The 16,453-nt window shown below is 40.5% G+C and overlaps 1 protein-coding gene across 5 annotated transcripts in view; it reads left to right on the forward strand.

Annotated features, from left to right (window-relative positions):
- The window catches only part of LOC126213588 (zinc finger protein 235-like), a 69,054-nt gene that overhangs the window by 37,428 nt on the left and 15,173 nt on the right, over positions 1 to 16,453 (forward strand). For 2 of the 5 annotated variants that reach the window (XM_049941443.1, XM_049941444.1), the window contains 2 exons: positions 9,486 to 9,523; positions 12,110 to 13,115. The exons of 1 other annotated variant lie outside the window; for it this stretch is intronic. In XM_049941443.1, the coding sequence (XP_049797400.1) occupies positions 13,051 to 13,115 (65 nt within the window). In that variant the 5' untranslated portion in view covers positions 9,486 to 9,523; positions 12,110 to 13,050. The remainder of the gene's footprint in view (positions 1 to 9,485; positions 9,524 to 12,109; positions 13,116 to 16,453) is intronic. 2 more of the 5 variants (XM_049941442.1, XM_049941446.1) reach the window with 1 other exon arrangement.

A 16,453-nucleotide genomic window follows, 5' to 3' on the forward strand; every position in this document is an offset into this window, starting at 1 on the left:
AGAGAAGTGGAATGCATGTAAGCCCAGTATCACCTTATTTTGTGTGACGAGACAGGTCAGTGTGATGCAATGGGTGTAACACTGTTGCAGAAACAATGCAAAAAGCATGCCAAAAGTAAACGAATGTAAAATGTACAAGACTGGCTATCTTTTACAGAAGTGTGAAATTGAGCACAGACTTCAGTGTGTGGTGCTTACAATAGTTTCCACAACAACACTTTGTTTTCAAACCTGACAGAAAAGCCAGAGAGACATTGGTCATATGTAAAGTATACTAGCAACAAAACACAGTCAATGCCTTCTCTGCATGATAGTAATGGAAATACTATCAATGTTAGTGCTACTAAAGCAGAGTTGCTGAACACAGCCTTCAGAAATTCTTTGACCAAAGAGGTGAAGTAAATATTCCATAATTTTAATCAAGAACAGCTGTCAACATGAATAACTTAGAGGTAGATATTCCCGAAGTAGTGAAGTAACTTAAATCACTTATTAAAAGCAAGTCTTCAGATCCTGGCTGTATACCAGTTAGGTTCCTTTCACAGCATGCTGATGCAATATCTCCATACTTAACAATCATATACAACTGCTCACTCGATGAAAGATCTGGACCCAACGTCTGTAAAGTTGCACAGGTCACACAAATGCTCAAAAAAGGCAGTAAGAATGGTCCACTAAATTACAGGCTCATATGATTAAAATTAATATACAGCAGGTTTTTGGAACATATATTGTGTTATTGTTTTCAAACATAAGAGAATGGTCAATTGGCATATAGTCAACATGGATTTAGAAAACATGGCCCTTGTGAAACACAACTAGATCTTTATTCACAGTGTTGAGTGCTATAGACAAAGTATTTAAAATTGATATTGTATTTTTAGATCCAGAAATCTTTTGACATGGTACCTAACAACCAGCTCCTAGTCAAATTGCATGCTTGTGGAATATCGAAACTGGATTTGTGATTTCCTGTCAGGGGGTTCACAGTTCGTAGTAATTGACAGAAAGTCATGGAGTAAAGCGGATGCAATTGCTGGCATTTCCCAGGGTAGTGTTATATGTCCTTTGCTGTTCCTTATCTATGTCAACAATTTAGGAGACAATCTGAGCAGCAGTGTTAGGTTCTTTGCAAATTATGCGGTCACTTATCATCTAGTAAAGTCATCAGGAGATGAAAAAAAATTGCAAAATAGTATGGAAAAGTTACCTCCATGGTGCAAAAATGAGCAGTTGACTCTAAATAGTGAAAAGTGTGAGGTCATCCACATGAGTGCTTAAAGGAATCCATTAAATTTTGGTTACATGATAAATCACTCAAATCTAAAGGCTGTAAATTCAACTAAATACCTGGTTCCAGAAGAGAACAGTAGAAATAAGAGAAGAGTATCAAGCAAGAAAGAAAGAAGCGAAAACTGGTGGCAGAGGAGAGAAGAAAGTGGATGGAGCAGTGGACCAGAATGATGGATGAGGATAGTTGAAGGTTCAAAAAAGGTGTTATATGAGACCTTACATGGGGAGAAGTGGAACAGGCATAGGGCAAGATGGAGGGATGGAAGTCACCAAGTCTGGATAAGCTAAGTGTAGAGATGGTGAGAGCAGCAGGAGAGGTGGGGATACAATGACTATCTCAATGAAAATTGTTTGGAGACAGATGATCCCAGAAGACCGGAAGAAGGGAATAGTTGTCCCACTCTTTAAGAAGGAAAATAGAAAATAGTGCAAGCAGTATTGGGGGATAGCATTGATGAGTCATTGTGCAAAATTTTTGAGGAAATTTTTGAAGCACTAATTCGGACAAAATTAGAAGGAAGGATGAGAGAACAACAACATGGTTTCAGAAGAGGAATGTCCACTGTGGGTCTAATTTATGCTGTAAGAGGACTGCAGGAACAGCATTATGAATATGGAATAGATCTACTAATGACCTTCCTGAACATTGAAAAAGCGTGTGATATTATACATAGAAGCAGTGTGTGGAAAGTTCTGGAGAACAGAGGAGTAGCAAAAGAGATTATTTGGAGGATAAGAGAAATGTACCATGGAAGTATGAGCTGTGTGAAAGCGAGAGGAGAGAGACCAGCTGGGATTGAACAGAAGAATGGCTTGAGGCAGGGAGGAGGAGGAGCTTAGTGTTTAACGTCCCATCGACAACGAGGTCATTAGAGACGGAGCGCAAGCTCGGGTGTGGGAAGGATGGGGAAGGAAATCGGCCGTGCCCTGTCAAAGGAACCATCCTGGTATTTGCCTGAAGTGGTTTAGGGAAATCACGGAAACAATTAAACAATTTTTTCAGCCTTCAGTTGCAAGGTAATTTTATTCGTTTACCTAGGTTTCGATTCCAGTAATGGAATCTTCTTCAGAACCTATAAATTAAACCACATACAGACATATGTTACTACTACAATGCATTATCAGTCTAATGTTGAATATTAAAGAAATTGGGATACTTACAAAAATTAAATTATTTTGTGAGCCAAACTCTGCCCATGTCACAGATTAAAAATTAACATTAACGATGCATAATCATAAGATTATGTCAGTCAAAATTAACACCATTGAGGCGAACGTGGACGCTACGCCGGCCAGAAATAAGGACCACACGTAAGCGGCTCGAAAACTAGGCGTTGTGAGCCGTTACGCGGCGAGGCTGGCCGCGGCCAAGCGCATGCGCAAGCGCAGGGGCGAGAGACAACTGTCTCAAAATTACTTAGAGCAACTATACATATAAGCAAAATGTGACTGAAAGCCGTCCTAAATTGGACAAACCTATCTATTAGTATAGCAACATTAAACAATTTTTTTTATATATATATATATAACGTAGTACAAAGATACACATGTACAATTGCATTATAATAAAGGGACGAAGCAGATGGGGAAAACAGCATCGGTCATTCGAGGCGGACTGTTGGTCAACTCCACTGGAGTAAAGGTTGGAATCCTTCGAAATAACTTCTATTTTTTAATTGCAGCTGATCATTAAGTAAGTTGTCTCTATCAATACTAAGATGTTTAAAAATTTGCAATTCTTCGAGGGTGTCTAGCCTACATCCCTTTACTTCATTATGCAAAAGCTCTGCGTCTTTTAGAGGCTTGGGAGCATGCGCCTTTTGGACCAGATGTTCAGCAAATGTAGATCCTCGAGTTCCATCACCGCTTTTTGTCGGCAGATGCTCTTTAAACCTAACAGACAGGGCCCTTCCTGTCTGTTAGGTTTAAAGAGCATCTGCCGACAAAAAGCGGTGATGGAACTCGAGGATCTACATTTGCTGAACATCTGGTCCAAAAGGCGCATGCTCCCAAGCCTCTAAAAGACGCAGAGCTTTTGCATAATGAAGTAAAGGGATGTAGGCTAGACACCCTCGAAGAATTGCAAATTTTTAAACATCTTAGTATTGATAGAGACAACTTACTTAATGATCAGCTGCAATTAAAAAATAGAAGTTATTTCGAAGGATTCCAACCTTTACTCCAGTGGAGTTGACCAACAGTCCGCCTCGAATGACCGATGCTGTTTTCCCCATCTGCTTCGTCCCTTTATTATAATGCAATTGTACATGTGTATCTTTGTACTACGTTATATATATATATATAAAAAAAATTGTTTAATGTTGCTATACTAATAGATAGGTTTGTCCAATTTAGGACGGCTTTCAGTCACATTTTGCTTATATGTATAGTTGCTCTAAGTAATTTTGAGACAGTTGTCTCTCGCCCCTGCGCTTGCGCATGCGCTTGGCCGCGGCCAGCCTCGCCGCGTAACGGCTCACAACGCCTAGTTTTCGAGCCGCTTACGTGTGGTCCTTATTTCTGGCCGGCGTAGCGTCCACGTTCGCCTCAATGGTGTTAATTTTGACTGACATAATCTTATGATTATGCGTCGTTAATGTTAATTTTTAATCTGTGACATGGGCAGAGTTTGGCTCACAAAATAATTTAATTTTTGTAAGTATCCCAATTTCTTTAATATTCAACATTAGACTGATAATGCATTGTAGTAGTAACATATGTCTGTATGTGGTTTAATTTATAGGTTCTGAAGAAGATTCCATTACTGGAATCGAAACCTAGGTAAACGAATAAAATTACCTTGCAACTGAAGGCTGAAAAAATTGTTTAATTGTTGTACATTTCACAGTTGCTGACACGCTGCAATATGTTAAAGATTTGTAAATCACGGAAAACCTAAATCAGGATGGCCGGAGACGGGATTGAACCGTCGTCCTCCCGAATGTGAGTCGGCTTGAGGCAGGGAGGTGCATCTTCACCATTACTCTTCATGAGCACAGTAGCACAAGTAATTGGTGAAGAAAAGATGAAAGCTGTGGTATTTACAGATGATATGATGATTTGGGATAAGGAGGAGGAAGTACAAGACCAGTTGGACATATGGGAATGAACAGTACAAAAATATGGGATGAAATTTAGTATAAGTAAGAGTGAGATAATTATCACAACAAGAACAGAGGAGAGAGGAACAACTGGAATAACAATTTATGGGGAACGATTAAAGAGAGTGAACAGTTTCAAGTACCTAGGAAACAGGAATATGGACTAAACGACAAAGAAATCGAGTGGGGAGAAAAGCAGAAGCATTTTGGAAAAGTGGCAGAACCCTGAAATGGAGCAAGGGTGTATTCCAAATCAGTAAAAAGTTATATACCATTCGTACTATGCCCCAATCCTGACATACGCATCTGATACCTGGCTTATGAAAGGCAGAGAGAAAAGCAAAGTACAAGCTAGTGAGATGAAATTCGTGAGGAACAGCATTGGAGTGACAAAGATGGACAGGTTAAGAAATGAGATGATCAGAGAGTTAATGAAGGTGGAACCATTACGGGAGGAGGTAGAGAAATCAAGACTTACATGGTATGGGCATGTTAAGCAAATGGAGGAGAAGAGGATACCCAGGAGGATACACGAGATGAAACTGTAAGGAAAGAGACCAAGAAGAAGACCGAGAGACAGATGGCAGAAATTAGTGGAGGAATGCATCCAAAAGATAGAAGACTGGACAGCCTTCTCATTGTTGAAGAAACTTGTGAGCACAGTCAAGGCGTTGCTCCTGTATCCATCAGTCAGTATCCAGGGGACCCTGCGAGCACACCCCTTGTGATAACCCAACGTTTCAATGAAAGTTCTTTAATTTGTGCTGTGGAAGCTTCAGGAATATGTTCAACAAGTTCACGAACAATGATGCTCCGATCTTTGAGCAGCTCACTATTGATCTTATGGACAATCGCGTCCGAAACCTGAGGTCTTCTACTGCATTCTTCATCGTGAACTTCCGTGTGACCCTCAGCAGAAGCCCTGCACCATTTGTGGACATGATGAACGGACATGCACTCTTCACCATAAACCTCAGTCAGTGGCCGATGAATTTTCATGGACGGTAACTATCTTGCATGGAGAAACTGGATTACTGCTTGAACCTTGCACTTGACAGGTGCGGCGATCACCACTTCCATCTCTGATGGCTGCCAATCCAACATTGAGGGATGTAGCGAATTGTGGATGGGGAGCTCAAGAGTGAGGGAACCACTGCACATGGCACTGTTGTTGGATTTTGCCTAGCACCTACCCTCAAGGATGTAGCTCATTGGGAACCTTACGTATAGTACACCCTTCATAGATGACTAATGCAAAATGAACACAACTAGATAATGATGTATTGAAATGGATTCAAGGGCACCATCAACATCACATTGGAATTAATACAAAAATAATTGAAATACATGGTCATAAGGTAGTGCTAAAGTGGTATTCAACAGACTTAAAGGGTGGAGTTTGTTGGTGTTACAGGTTTATGAAACTTCGTGGACTTTGGATGCAAACAAATACCCAAACACCTCAGAGAATGCCACAAGAGTATGAAGAGAGAATAGTGTTGTTACATTGCTTTATTATTCAGCGTCAAAAGATAACCTGTGCAGAACTATGTGAAATAGCAAATACAGACAAAACTTCTCTGACATTTGATGTGCTGAGTAACAGAACTGTTGCCATGAAAGGTGCTAAAAATGTAACTATAAAAACAAGTGGACATGAAAAATTGCACTACACTGTTGTCTTTTCGTGTTGTGCTAATGGTACTAAACTTAATCCATTGATCATTTTTTTGTACAAAATAATGCCAAAACCTTCTGAAATACTGCCAGGAGTTGTTCATGTACATGAAAGGGGTTGGATAGACAAGGCTGGTATGAAATTTAGGATTAACAGCGTGGGAGAGAAGGAAAGGTTCTTTATTGAAGAAGAGTACTCTTGTGCTAGATCAGTTTAGCAGGCATTTGAAAAATTCTGCATGAAAAGAGAAATTGAGACAAGTACAGAGCTTTGAGTTATTCCTGGAGGACTTACTTGACAGTTGCAACTTCTTGGTGTCTCAATAAATAAACTATTGAAAGTGTATTTGCTAACAGACTGGAACAAATGGATGAAACCCAACATGAATTTATGCTGAACAGAGTTTTAAATGGCCTGCAATCAAGCAAGTGTGTCAGTGGGTAAACAATCATGGCCTAGAGTGAGGGAAGAGATAATAGTCAAATCTTTCAAGAAATGCAGCATAAGTAATGCTCTCGATTTCAGCGAAGATCATCTTAAATGAGAAGATAACAACAATAATGTAGAGGAAGAGAAAAAAGAGAAAATTGAGATGACAATTTTCAGGAATTATAAAGAACTATTCAGTTTCATAAACTAAGAATTTTTTTAGTAATGCTTTGCAGTCTAACAATAGAAATGGTAAAAAAAAAATTTTAATGTTGCTTGAAAATTGTGTGTCTTAGTCCATAGCATTTTATGGTCCATAGGATATGGTAGTTCTCTTCTTTGAATGAGTTATGATGTGATTGGCAGAGCTCACATCACACACTGTAGTTAAGGATTCCTGCTGCTGTCCATAGGGGCATCAGATAGCCTATAGCAATCTGCATAACAAAACAGTGGTTGTGTGCTGATACTGTTGTTCATTATCTGCTTCGTTCATCTCGCTGTGGGTAGATACAGTCCTACTACAGTAGCACTCAAAAGTATTTTGTAAAAAGCATTAGTTATGATAAGTGTGTAATATAGAAATAACTGCCAGTGGATTATTAAAAATTATGTAATTGTAATCCATTTACTACAAATGTACATACAGTTTAAACAGAAATAATAATTCTGATGACCCAAGAGTAATTTGTAGGTCTTATATACATATAAAACTATTTTGGAACCTCAAGAGCAATTCAGCAAATCAGTGTTTTGTTACATAGCCATAGGCTTCGAACACAGCAGTGCCTCCAGAATTTCAGTGTATGATCTAGAGACACTCGGCTTTCCACCATCTCAAACACCCGATATTTTAAGTACGAGAATGAGAGAGTGGAGATGTGTCCACCTCGCCACCGGTTTCTGTATGTACAGGATGAACATGTATCGGAAGAATACTGCAATAGTGACGGTCGATCAACTCTGACAAGTGTTTGCATCGTGTGCCGTGGAAGCTGTATGTCCAGTATAAGGAGCAAGCATGCTCTATTCCTTGATGGTGTAACGACTGTATTGTTGTGAGCAAATGAATTATGTGTTGAACTAAAGAGAAGCAAGAACTGGTTCTATAGTGGTTTTTAAACCAAAAATATTGTACTTTTATCTGTTAGTATCGTATGGTCCATGACAGGTTTGACTAGTGCGAGTTGAATGCTTGTGTGAAACTTGTGTTGTTTTACTGTGGAGACGAAAATATAACAGAGTTGAACAAAAAGTATCCTGAAAGTGCAGAATTATTTCAAGAGTAGAAAAGGAGTCTATTTTGAAATTCCTTTAACCAGATATAGTCTTCGGAGAAGAAGGGTTTGTGAATATAGATGCAGCTGTCTGACCCGACAAGACTAGCTGCACATAATATGTGAGTCCACTGTGAGAAACGTGAGAGTCTTGCACCCCAGTACCACACTGTCTCCTGTCGTCCGAAAACTGTTAGAAGTTGTACAGCTAATAGGCATTGAATGCAAAAACTTTTGTGTGTGCGTGTTAGCTGCCAACAACTTTTCTAAATTTTCTAAAGTCTTTTTCCTACCAGTTTTCCATTTTTCTTACATCTATAGTTAGGCAGAAATTTATAAATGAATACATTTTCTTCCTGGACTGTTAGTCAATATATTTATTCAAAATTGTTATTTTGGAGTTGTACCATTCTCAAGTGACAGCTCATTGTGTTGTCGGAGTGCATCATAATTCCTTTTCAGACACCACTTTCCTTGTGTTAACCATGTTTACAAATTCCATATTTATAAAAAGACGGGAGTGTTTGCCGTCTATATGCCTACAAAATGACATAGCATTTCATGTAATAATGTCTGTCAAAGTCATGTCCTACTGCCCTTTTTCATTTGTACTCCCCATGCACCAGGTGTGACATTTAGTAACTTGACTTACTTCTTAGTGGGGTGTCACTTGAGAACGGCATAATAGTCAAAATTCCATTAGTGAATAAATACATTTAATGGCAATGGAGACAGAAAGTGTTTTAATCTCCATTGTCAAGCAGTTTGAGGATTAAAATGTAATAAAATTTTTATACTCTTTCTGTGGTACTTCATCAGATTCTTCTCAACATTGTGCTCAAAAATGTTTTACTTTGTCTCCATTGTTCTTGTTATCCTGATTTATTGGTGTGTGTGTTCATGAATTATTGTCTGTCATTTACATATTGAAATGTTACAGGCAGAGTGTTTCTGAAGACACTGAAAAATTTGTAACTGATTGTAATACAGATTTTCCATTTATGAATTCAGAGCATAGTGTTGGCATAGCTCTATGAATTTCGTTTCTGTTGTCCCTGTGAAAAATCTACAGTTATCAGAAAGTGGGATTTCTTCTGTGTATCTGATATTTTTTAATGCTAATATTTTAATTTGTAGTAAATTTACAATATCCAAGAGTATTTTCAGTTTGCCAACATTTATTAGTATTTGTATATTTAATGTTCCAAGCCCGTACTTTATTTTGGGTTTCAGTTTTATAGCTGGGTTTAGAAGACACTCCTCACCTTTGCAAGTTGTTTGTCAGCTGCCAAGAACACGAAGGTCCAAATGGATCACTTGTTTTGATGGATTCACCTCTCTGTGAATAACAGTTTTCATAATGAAATGAGGAAATGAAAATTTTCTGCTAGGTGTAAGTGCATGACAGATGTAAAATGTCTTCGGCCACTTTTCTTTTGAATCATCTAGTGGGAGGTATGGTAAAACTGAACCACTGGCTTGCATAATTATTTACAGGACCAAAAACATAGGGTGGAAATGAAGTGGGAATTCTTACTGACACACTGTTCAATAACTGCAACAGTTTATCATGTTATCTTTAATGCAATTTTTAAACATCACATACAGCAACTGATTGACCAGTCAGATGTTGGTAGGTGTTAATAGAATTCTATTTATTTACTCTCATCAGTTGTGAATCACTGGACATTTTTTGAAATATTTCAGGTGGCAACCTCAACAAGGTATGCATCAAATAGTGAGAGGTAAGTTTTCATTATATACAGTGGAACTTTTTGAGTAACATAAATTTTTACTTACTGTAAGTGGAAGTAATTCAGATATGAAATGCACTTCTGTAATTATTTAGTGTTACAGACAAGCTACAATGTAACAAGGCAGTATGGTCAGTAATGCTATTCTCTACAAGAGCCATTGTGTGTTCATTTCTAAATAAATAGAACCAACTTACAATAACCGGCCGCGGTGGCCGTGCGGTTCTAGGCGCTTCAGTCCGGAACCGCGTGACTGCTAAGGTCACAGGTTCGAATCCTGCCTCAGGCATGGATGTGTGTGATGTCCTTAGGTTAGTTGGGTTTAAGTAGTTCTAAGTTCTAGGGGACTGATGACCTCAGATGTTGAGTCCCATAGTGCTCAGAGCCATTTGAACCACCTTACAATATGCATACAGGAAAATGAAATTTCATGTGGAAGTCAGCAGCTGTAGTGTGCTTAATGCAGAACATCACATGAAAATTACTGAAATTCAATAGATTCATCTTCATGGACACAAGCTAATGTTGTACTACTGTAGAACAAGACTGTAGTTAATTCACTGCCATGGTATATTAAAGAATATAGTGTTGAACAGCTCTTTCAATGTGCTGCAGTCATGCTCAGGAAACACACAAGCTTGTAGTATTTACGGTTTACAGCCCATCAAGAAGTACCTTAAGTAGCTGGAGACAGTTTCAGTAAGGTTGTGAAGACGTAACTGATGAATACCCACTGATCCTAGACACAGTAATATTGTTTCTCTGTCATATAGTCCTGAGGGCGCCTGGATGACTTCCACTTGCGAAAATCTGCCACAGAAAAATTCCCTAAAAAGACTAAAGGACGTATTGCAAGAGCCATTGCGTATTTGCTTTGAGACCCAGTGGCCATTAATGTTTTAGGAGGCCAGCCATGCTGATCAAATTTATACTGATCATTACATGTAGGTCATAGGAGGAAAGTATGTTTTCATAGAATTGAAATAAAAATCCCCCCCTCCCTCTCCCTGGGGGCTCACCACACTTTGAGTGTGCTTGGGTGCCATGGGATTCGTAGTCTTTGCAGCACCTCTTCCTTTTCTGTGCTGAATATCTGTTCTGCTGTTCTTTTCTCCTGTCCTTGGGGTACATGTTTTGGTTAGTTTCAGGAATGTGTTTCAATAGCCTGACATCGGAAGAGTCTATGATTTGTTTTTCCTTTCTCTCTTCGTTCTCCCTCTTCCCTCCTTCCTCCGCTTTGGTGTTTGGGTTTCTTTGTTTCTTCTTCCTCCCTGTGCATTCCTAAAGGCCAGCCCAGCCATTTGATGCATAATAGGCAACAGGGTAGTGCGTAATTGCCAGCCCCAGGTCAACAGGTAGGTTGGTTGATCTGGGAGAAGGGGACAAAACAGCGTGGTCATCGGTCCCATCGGGTTAAGACAGGATGGGGATGGAACTCAGCTGTCCCCTTTCAAAGGAACCATTCTGGCATTTGCCTGAAGCAATACAGAGAAGATCACAGAAAACCTAAATCAGGATGGCCAAATATGGGTTTAAACCATCTATGTGAGTCTAGTGTGCTAACCACTGCACCACAGCTCTGTGAAACCTCATTCTCGTTTACATATTGGTACTTTTCTTCTGGATACCAGTTGTGAGTTTAAGCCCAAACTCTGCTAACAGCTTCGCTCCTCCATGGATATCCTGTTGGTGTTGAGCACCATTGTATGCGGAATTCTTCATGTGCTGTTACTTGCATTCAGCTCTTTGAGTGTCTGATCGAGGGAAAAATCCGCACTTATCTGATCAGTTTATTACTGCAGTCCATTGGGTAATGAAATAGGTTGATGCAAACCTAGTGCACACATGCACTTTTTTCAGTCATTTGATTGAGTAATGCTTCCCTCAAAGATTAAGGCAGGCTATGAAGATGGGATCAGTTGCTAGGACATGTTCTGAGGCATCAAGGGATCATCAGTTTTGTTATGGAGGGAAGCATGGAGGGTAAAAATCGTAGAGGGAGATCAAGGCATGAATATGCTAAACGGATTCAGAAGGATGTAGGTTGCAGTAGTTACTCGGAGATGAAGAAGCTTGCACAAGATAGTGTAGCATGGAGAGCTGCATCAAACCAGTCTCTGGACTGAACAAACAACATCATCATGCAGTCATCACAGTCTGATCGTGCGTCAAAAGTGGATGTGTTGCTGCCAGTGTCAACATTATAACCACACTCGCATGCCCTGTCAAAACATGGCCAAATGTTTTATTTGTGGTAGAGATGTTCACAAGGGTGGTTTCTCACCTCCTTCTCTCCTCTGTATCAATTCTAATGGCGACCGTGCCACCTCATCCCATGAATGGCTCGTTTTCCTCGATGAGTGGGCCATCTGGAAGATAAAGGTCAAGGAAAAACTACCATATCCTGTCTCTTGCACATTGTTAGCTAGTCAAGAGCCCTTTATTTTAGTACCATTCTTGCTGTGCATTGTTGTTTCACAAAGAATGTAGCCATGCAGACTTCTGACCTCCAGTTCAGAACTGCAGTTCTGAAATTACCCAGTATCGCATTAGTATCATGATCTTCTTCTCCTGCAGGTGTGCAGCAAGCTGCCAGATTTTCGCCCCGACTACAAAATCACCTGCTACATCACTGGCAGGCCAGAGAGGAGAAGAGGAATACTCCTGCGAAGACATTCTACATTCCTCCAGCCAACACACATCAGTCATCGACTGCCAACAAGGCTCTAAGAAATCAAAGAAAGGCAAATTGTTTTGTCCTTCCCAGACTTAGAGATCCTTCTCAACGGCCCACCGCATGATACCCTCATACAGTTGGCCTCCCTTGGGTGGTGCACACCACCCACAATTTTTCTCCCTTGGAATCGGCAGGCTGACCCACGGAGAATGCTGATGCCTCCAGCCTCTGCACAATGTAGCAGTGTGTCTTTGAAGGCTGGCGCTAAGCATCCATGGAGGTGACTACCATTCATTTGTCCCCTCCTCCCCAATCCCTGTTATGACTCTTCCCCAATGGAACATAGGAAGCATTAGATCGAATAATGAGGAACGCAAAGTCCACTTGTTTTCTGCTTCCAAGAAACAAAATTGTATCCTGGCAGCCTCCCACATTTCCTTTCAGTCCACTTTGATATTCCCCATCCCAAGGACAGCAGTCAATCTCATGGCGGAGACATACTGGTCTTGCAGGATGATGTTTGTAACCAAAGCATCTCATGGAACACCTAGCTGAAAGCTGTTGCAGTCTGCATTTTCCTTAATCATTTCACATTTCTCTTTTTAATGTCTACTGCCCTCCATCATTCACTGTCACCAGGGGAGACTTAATTCAGCACATTGGTCAGCTGCTCCCTCACCCCGTTTTGCTGCTTAGTGACTAATGCCCACTGTCACCCTTCAGGCCGTTTGAGAACGTCTCCAAGAGGTTCCCTCTTGGCAGACCTCAGTTAAAATGGAGCACACACATTTCAGACTGACTGCTACAACTGATTGTAAACACAGTTGGTAGCTTTCTAAGGATGACTGGAGGCATTACCGCTTTCTGGCAACCTTCGACCAACATTTCCCCAGCTGTGATAAGCAGGTAAAGTATCTTACAAATGTTATCATTATTGCCACAGAATGTTCCATACCTTCCACTTCATGTTACCTCAATGTGTACCACTCCTTAGGTGGACTGATATGTACAATGATGTGATTCGCATACGGAGACATGCTCTCCGCATTTTTAACAATCATCCTGTGGTGGTGAACTCTATTCATTATAAACAGTTGCATGCACAGTGTCATCGCATTCATCATGGTACCAAAAGAGCTAGCTGGATTTCATTTACTCTTTCTTTTAACAGTTTCACTCCCTCTTTCATGGTGTGGGGCAACATCTGTTCACTCTCTGCAACCAAGCTCCATTCCTTGATTTCTGGTATGACCATGACGGATGATGTCATTGCCCCCTATTGCTATCTCCATCACCTAGGGCCACTACTTTGCGGAGATTTATAGCTCTACCCACTATCACCCCACCTTCCTCCCTCAGCAATGAGTGGAGGGGGGTTAACTGATACCTTGTCCTCTCAGAATAGTGAATGCTACAATCTCACCTTTACTATGAGGCAGCAAGGCCGTGCTCTTAATTCATCCCAGTCTTCTGCCCCAGTACTAGACGATGATCACATTCAGATGCTGCAGCACCTTTCTCTCATGGGAAAGCATTTTCTCCTTTGTATATACAGTCACATTTGGGAAAAGGGCACATTTCCCAGTTGCTGGCATGAAGCCACTCTTATACCCATACCTAAGCCCAGTAAGGACAAACACCTCCCTTGTAGCTACCATCTTTTTCTCTCACCAGCTGTGTTTGCAAGGTGGTGGAACATATGATTCATGGACGGCTGGTTTGGCAGGCCAAGTCTCGCTATCTCCTGACCGCTGCACAGTGAGGATTTGGAGTGCACTGTTTGGCAGTCATCCATCTCGTCATTTTTCAACAAATGCCATGAATGGTTTCCTGCAGAAAAATGAGGCTGTGGCTATGTTCTTTGATTTGGAGAAAGCCTGTATCAGCTGACATCAGCTGGAGGACTGGTGGGCTTCTGAGGCCACCTGCTCCAATTCCTTAATGAGTTTTTAAAGGACTGAAATTTCACAGTACATGTGGGTTCAGCCCTGTCAGACACCTGTATCCAGTGGAAAGCGGTGTCCAGGAATCTGCCTGAGCTTCACCCTCCTCGCTATAGCCATAAACCCTGTTATTCACAGATAGTGGATCAGAATACCTTCCTCCATTTGTACTGATACCTCATCTGTTCAGAACCAAACTATGGGTGTTTTGTGTATTTCTCTGCATGTCTCCCCACCTTATTGTGTCTTAACATAATCCACCATTGTGGAATATGCTTGGCCACTGACGCCTTTTACACTAGCCCGGTTGAGAGTCTACTCAGAAGCTACTGGGGCACCACTGTCATACCAGCTTGATATCTTTCTCAGTGGATATATGTCCTGTTTCTCTGTCATGCGTAGCCACCCATCATATGCCCACTTTTCCAAAAGTGTTCAAATGTGCGAGAAATCGTAAGGGACCAAATTGCTGATGTCATCAGTTCCTGGACTTATACACTACTTAAACGAACATACACTAAGAATGACACACACACACACACACACACACACACACACACACACACACACACACACACACACACACGCACACCGATGCCCGAGGGAGTACTTGAACCTCCAGCAAATCCATGACATGGTGCCTCAAATGGCGTGGCCACTGCACACGGCCCCACTTTTTCAATGACTACCTTGCCCACCATATGTGGCATGCCCTTCTTATGTTACCTCCCGAAGTTCACTTTCGGCTATGACTCAAGAGATAAACTTTGTGGTACCTGCCAATGTCCCAATGGGTTCGAACCCTTCATCGCCTTGGCTTTGTGTAGCAGTCTGTGTTCATCTTGGACTTCATTGGCTTCAATTTTATAAGCAGGACCTACTGTAGGAAAAAATGTATATATAATATGTGCTAATATGTCATCAAGGTACAAAAGTCATTGCGATATTACTCTACATAAATTGTACTGACTGGCAGTATGTAGACTGGTTGATTTGACTCATAAATTTTATCGGTATTGTGCACCATCACGTGTCCCTTCAAGAAACCTACTAGCCGTGCTATTGAACATTTATTACTAAAGTCCATAATATTTCTGCTTTTAACTGATGAGAACATATTAACATTTGCATGTAGCTCAAATCCTTAAACAAATTGTTTTTTGTATACATATAAATCATCAATCTCACAGTACCCAGGAGGTATTGTTGCAACTCCCCTGCTCCGTATTTATTATTAATTCAGTGACATAAGCTATGCTTTTTATATTCCTAGACCAATCAGTGATATAATGCACTACCCTCTGCTGAGATCTTTTGGAGGAAAGTACTTTTCTTTTTAATTTAGACCAATGTTCTTTCAGTGTGAATGACATTAATCACAACTTTAAATTATGCAGAGATCTGTGTACTGCTTGTTTTTATGCAGTTTTTAGTATAAATATCAGGCAGAAGTATTTTTGGAGGTATGAATTAAGTTTTGGTAGTGCCTTAAATTGTACACCTGGTTTCTGTCAGTGAGGTAATGACACAGTTCTTCAGACAACCTTATGTCACTGAGACGCTTTTCTTGTATGGTTTTAAATATAGGCCTTTGCCGATAGCTTCCATGGTCATATCATGCATTTCAGCTTCTTGTAATTGATTTTCAGCATTTTCGGAATTCTTTACTGCTTGAGATATGGCAGTGGCTCCCCCCTCCCCCTGCAAGTCATCAACCAGTGGCTGTAAGCCCAGCAAATGGAGGGATTAGAAGCAGAACTCTTCAGCCAGATGTCTTTGGTATTGGTAGGACCCTGGGCATTTTAACAAGTCATTTCCTTCCCCCTTTCTGGTTCAAAGCACATTTTGCCAGTCACCACTAATTAGATACAATTTCTTAAACATCTCATAGGTTTTTTCTTCTACTTTAGTGTGTGACAAACTGCTTTCCTTATTCGTTCGAAAGTTATTCCAGTACCCAACTTTAGTTTGACACACATTGCCTTATCAACCACTAATCCAGTGATACGTTGTCCTATACCAATATCCTTCACTTGACTTATCTGTCTAGCCTCATCAGTGAATATTTATTATGTCAAGGGGCATGCCCTTCTTATGTTACCTCCCGAAATTCACTTTCAGCTATGGCTCAACAGCTAAACTTCGCAGTAAACAAATCTCTGCATCATTTAAAGTTGTGATGTAATGTCATTCACACTGAAAGAACATTGGTCTAAATTAAAAGAAAAGTACTTTCCTCAAAGACATCTCAGCAGGGGATAGTGAAGCATATCACTTACATACACTTTTGACACGATAAAT

The sequence above is a fragment of the Schistocerca nitens genome, chromosome 11 (assembly GCF_023898315.1).
Source record: "Schistocerca nitens isolate TAMUIC-IGC-003100 chromosome 11, iqSchNite1.1, whole genome shotgun sequence".
Classification (NCBI taxonomy): Eukaryota; Metazoa; Arthropoda; class Insecta; order Orthoptera; family Acrididae; genus Schistocerca; species Schistocerca nitens.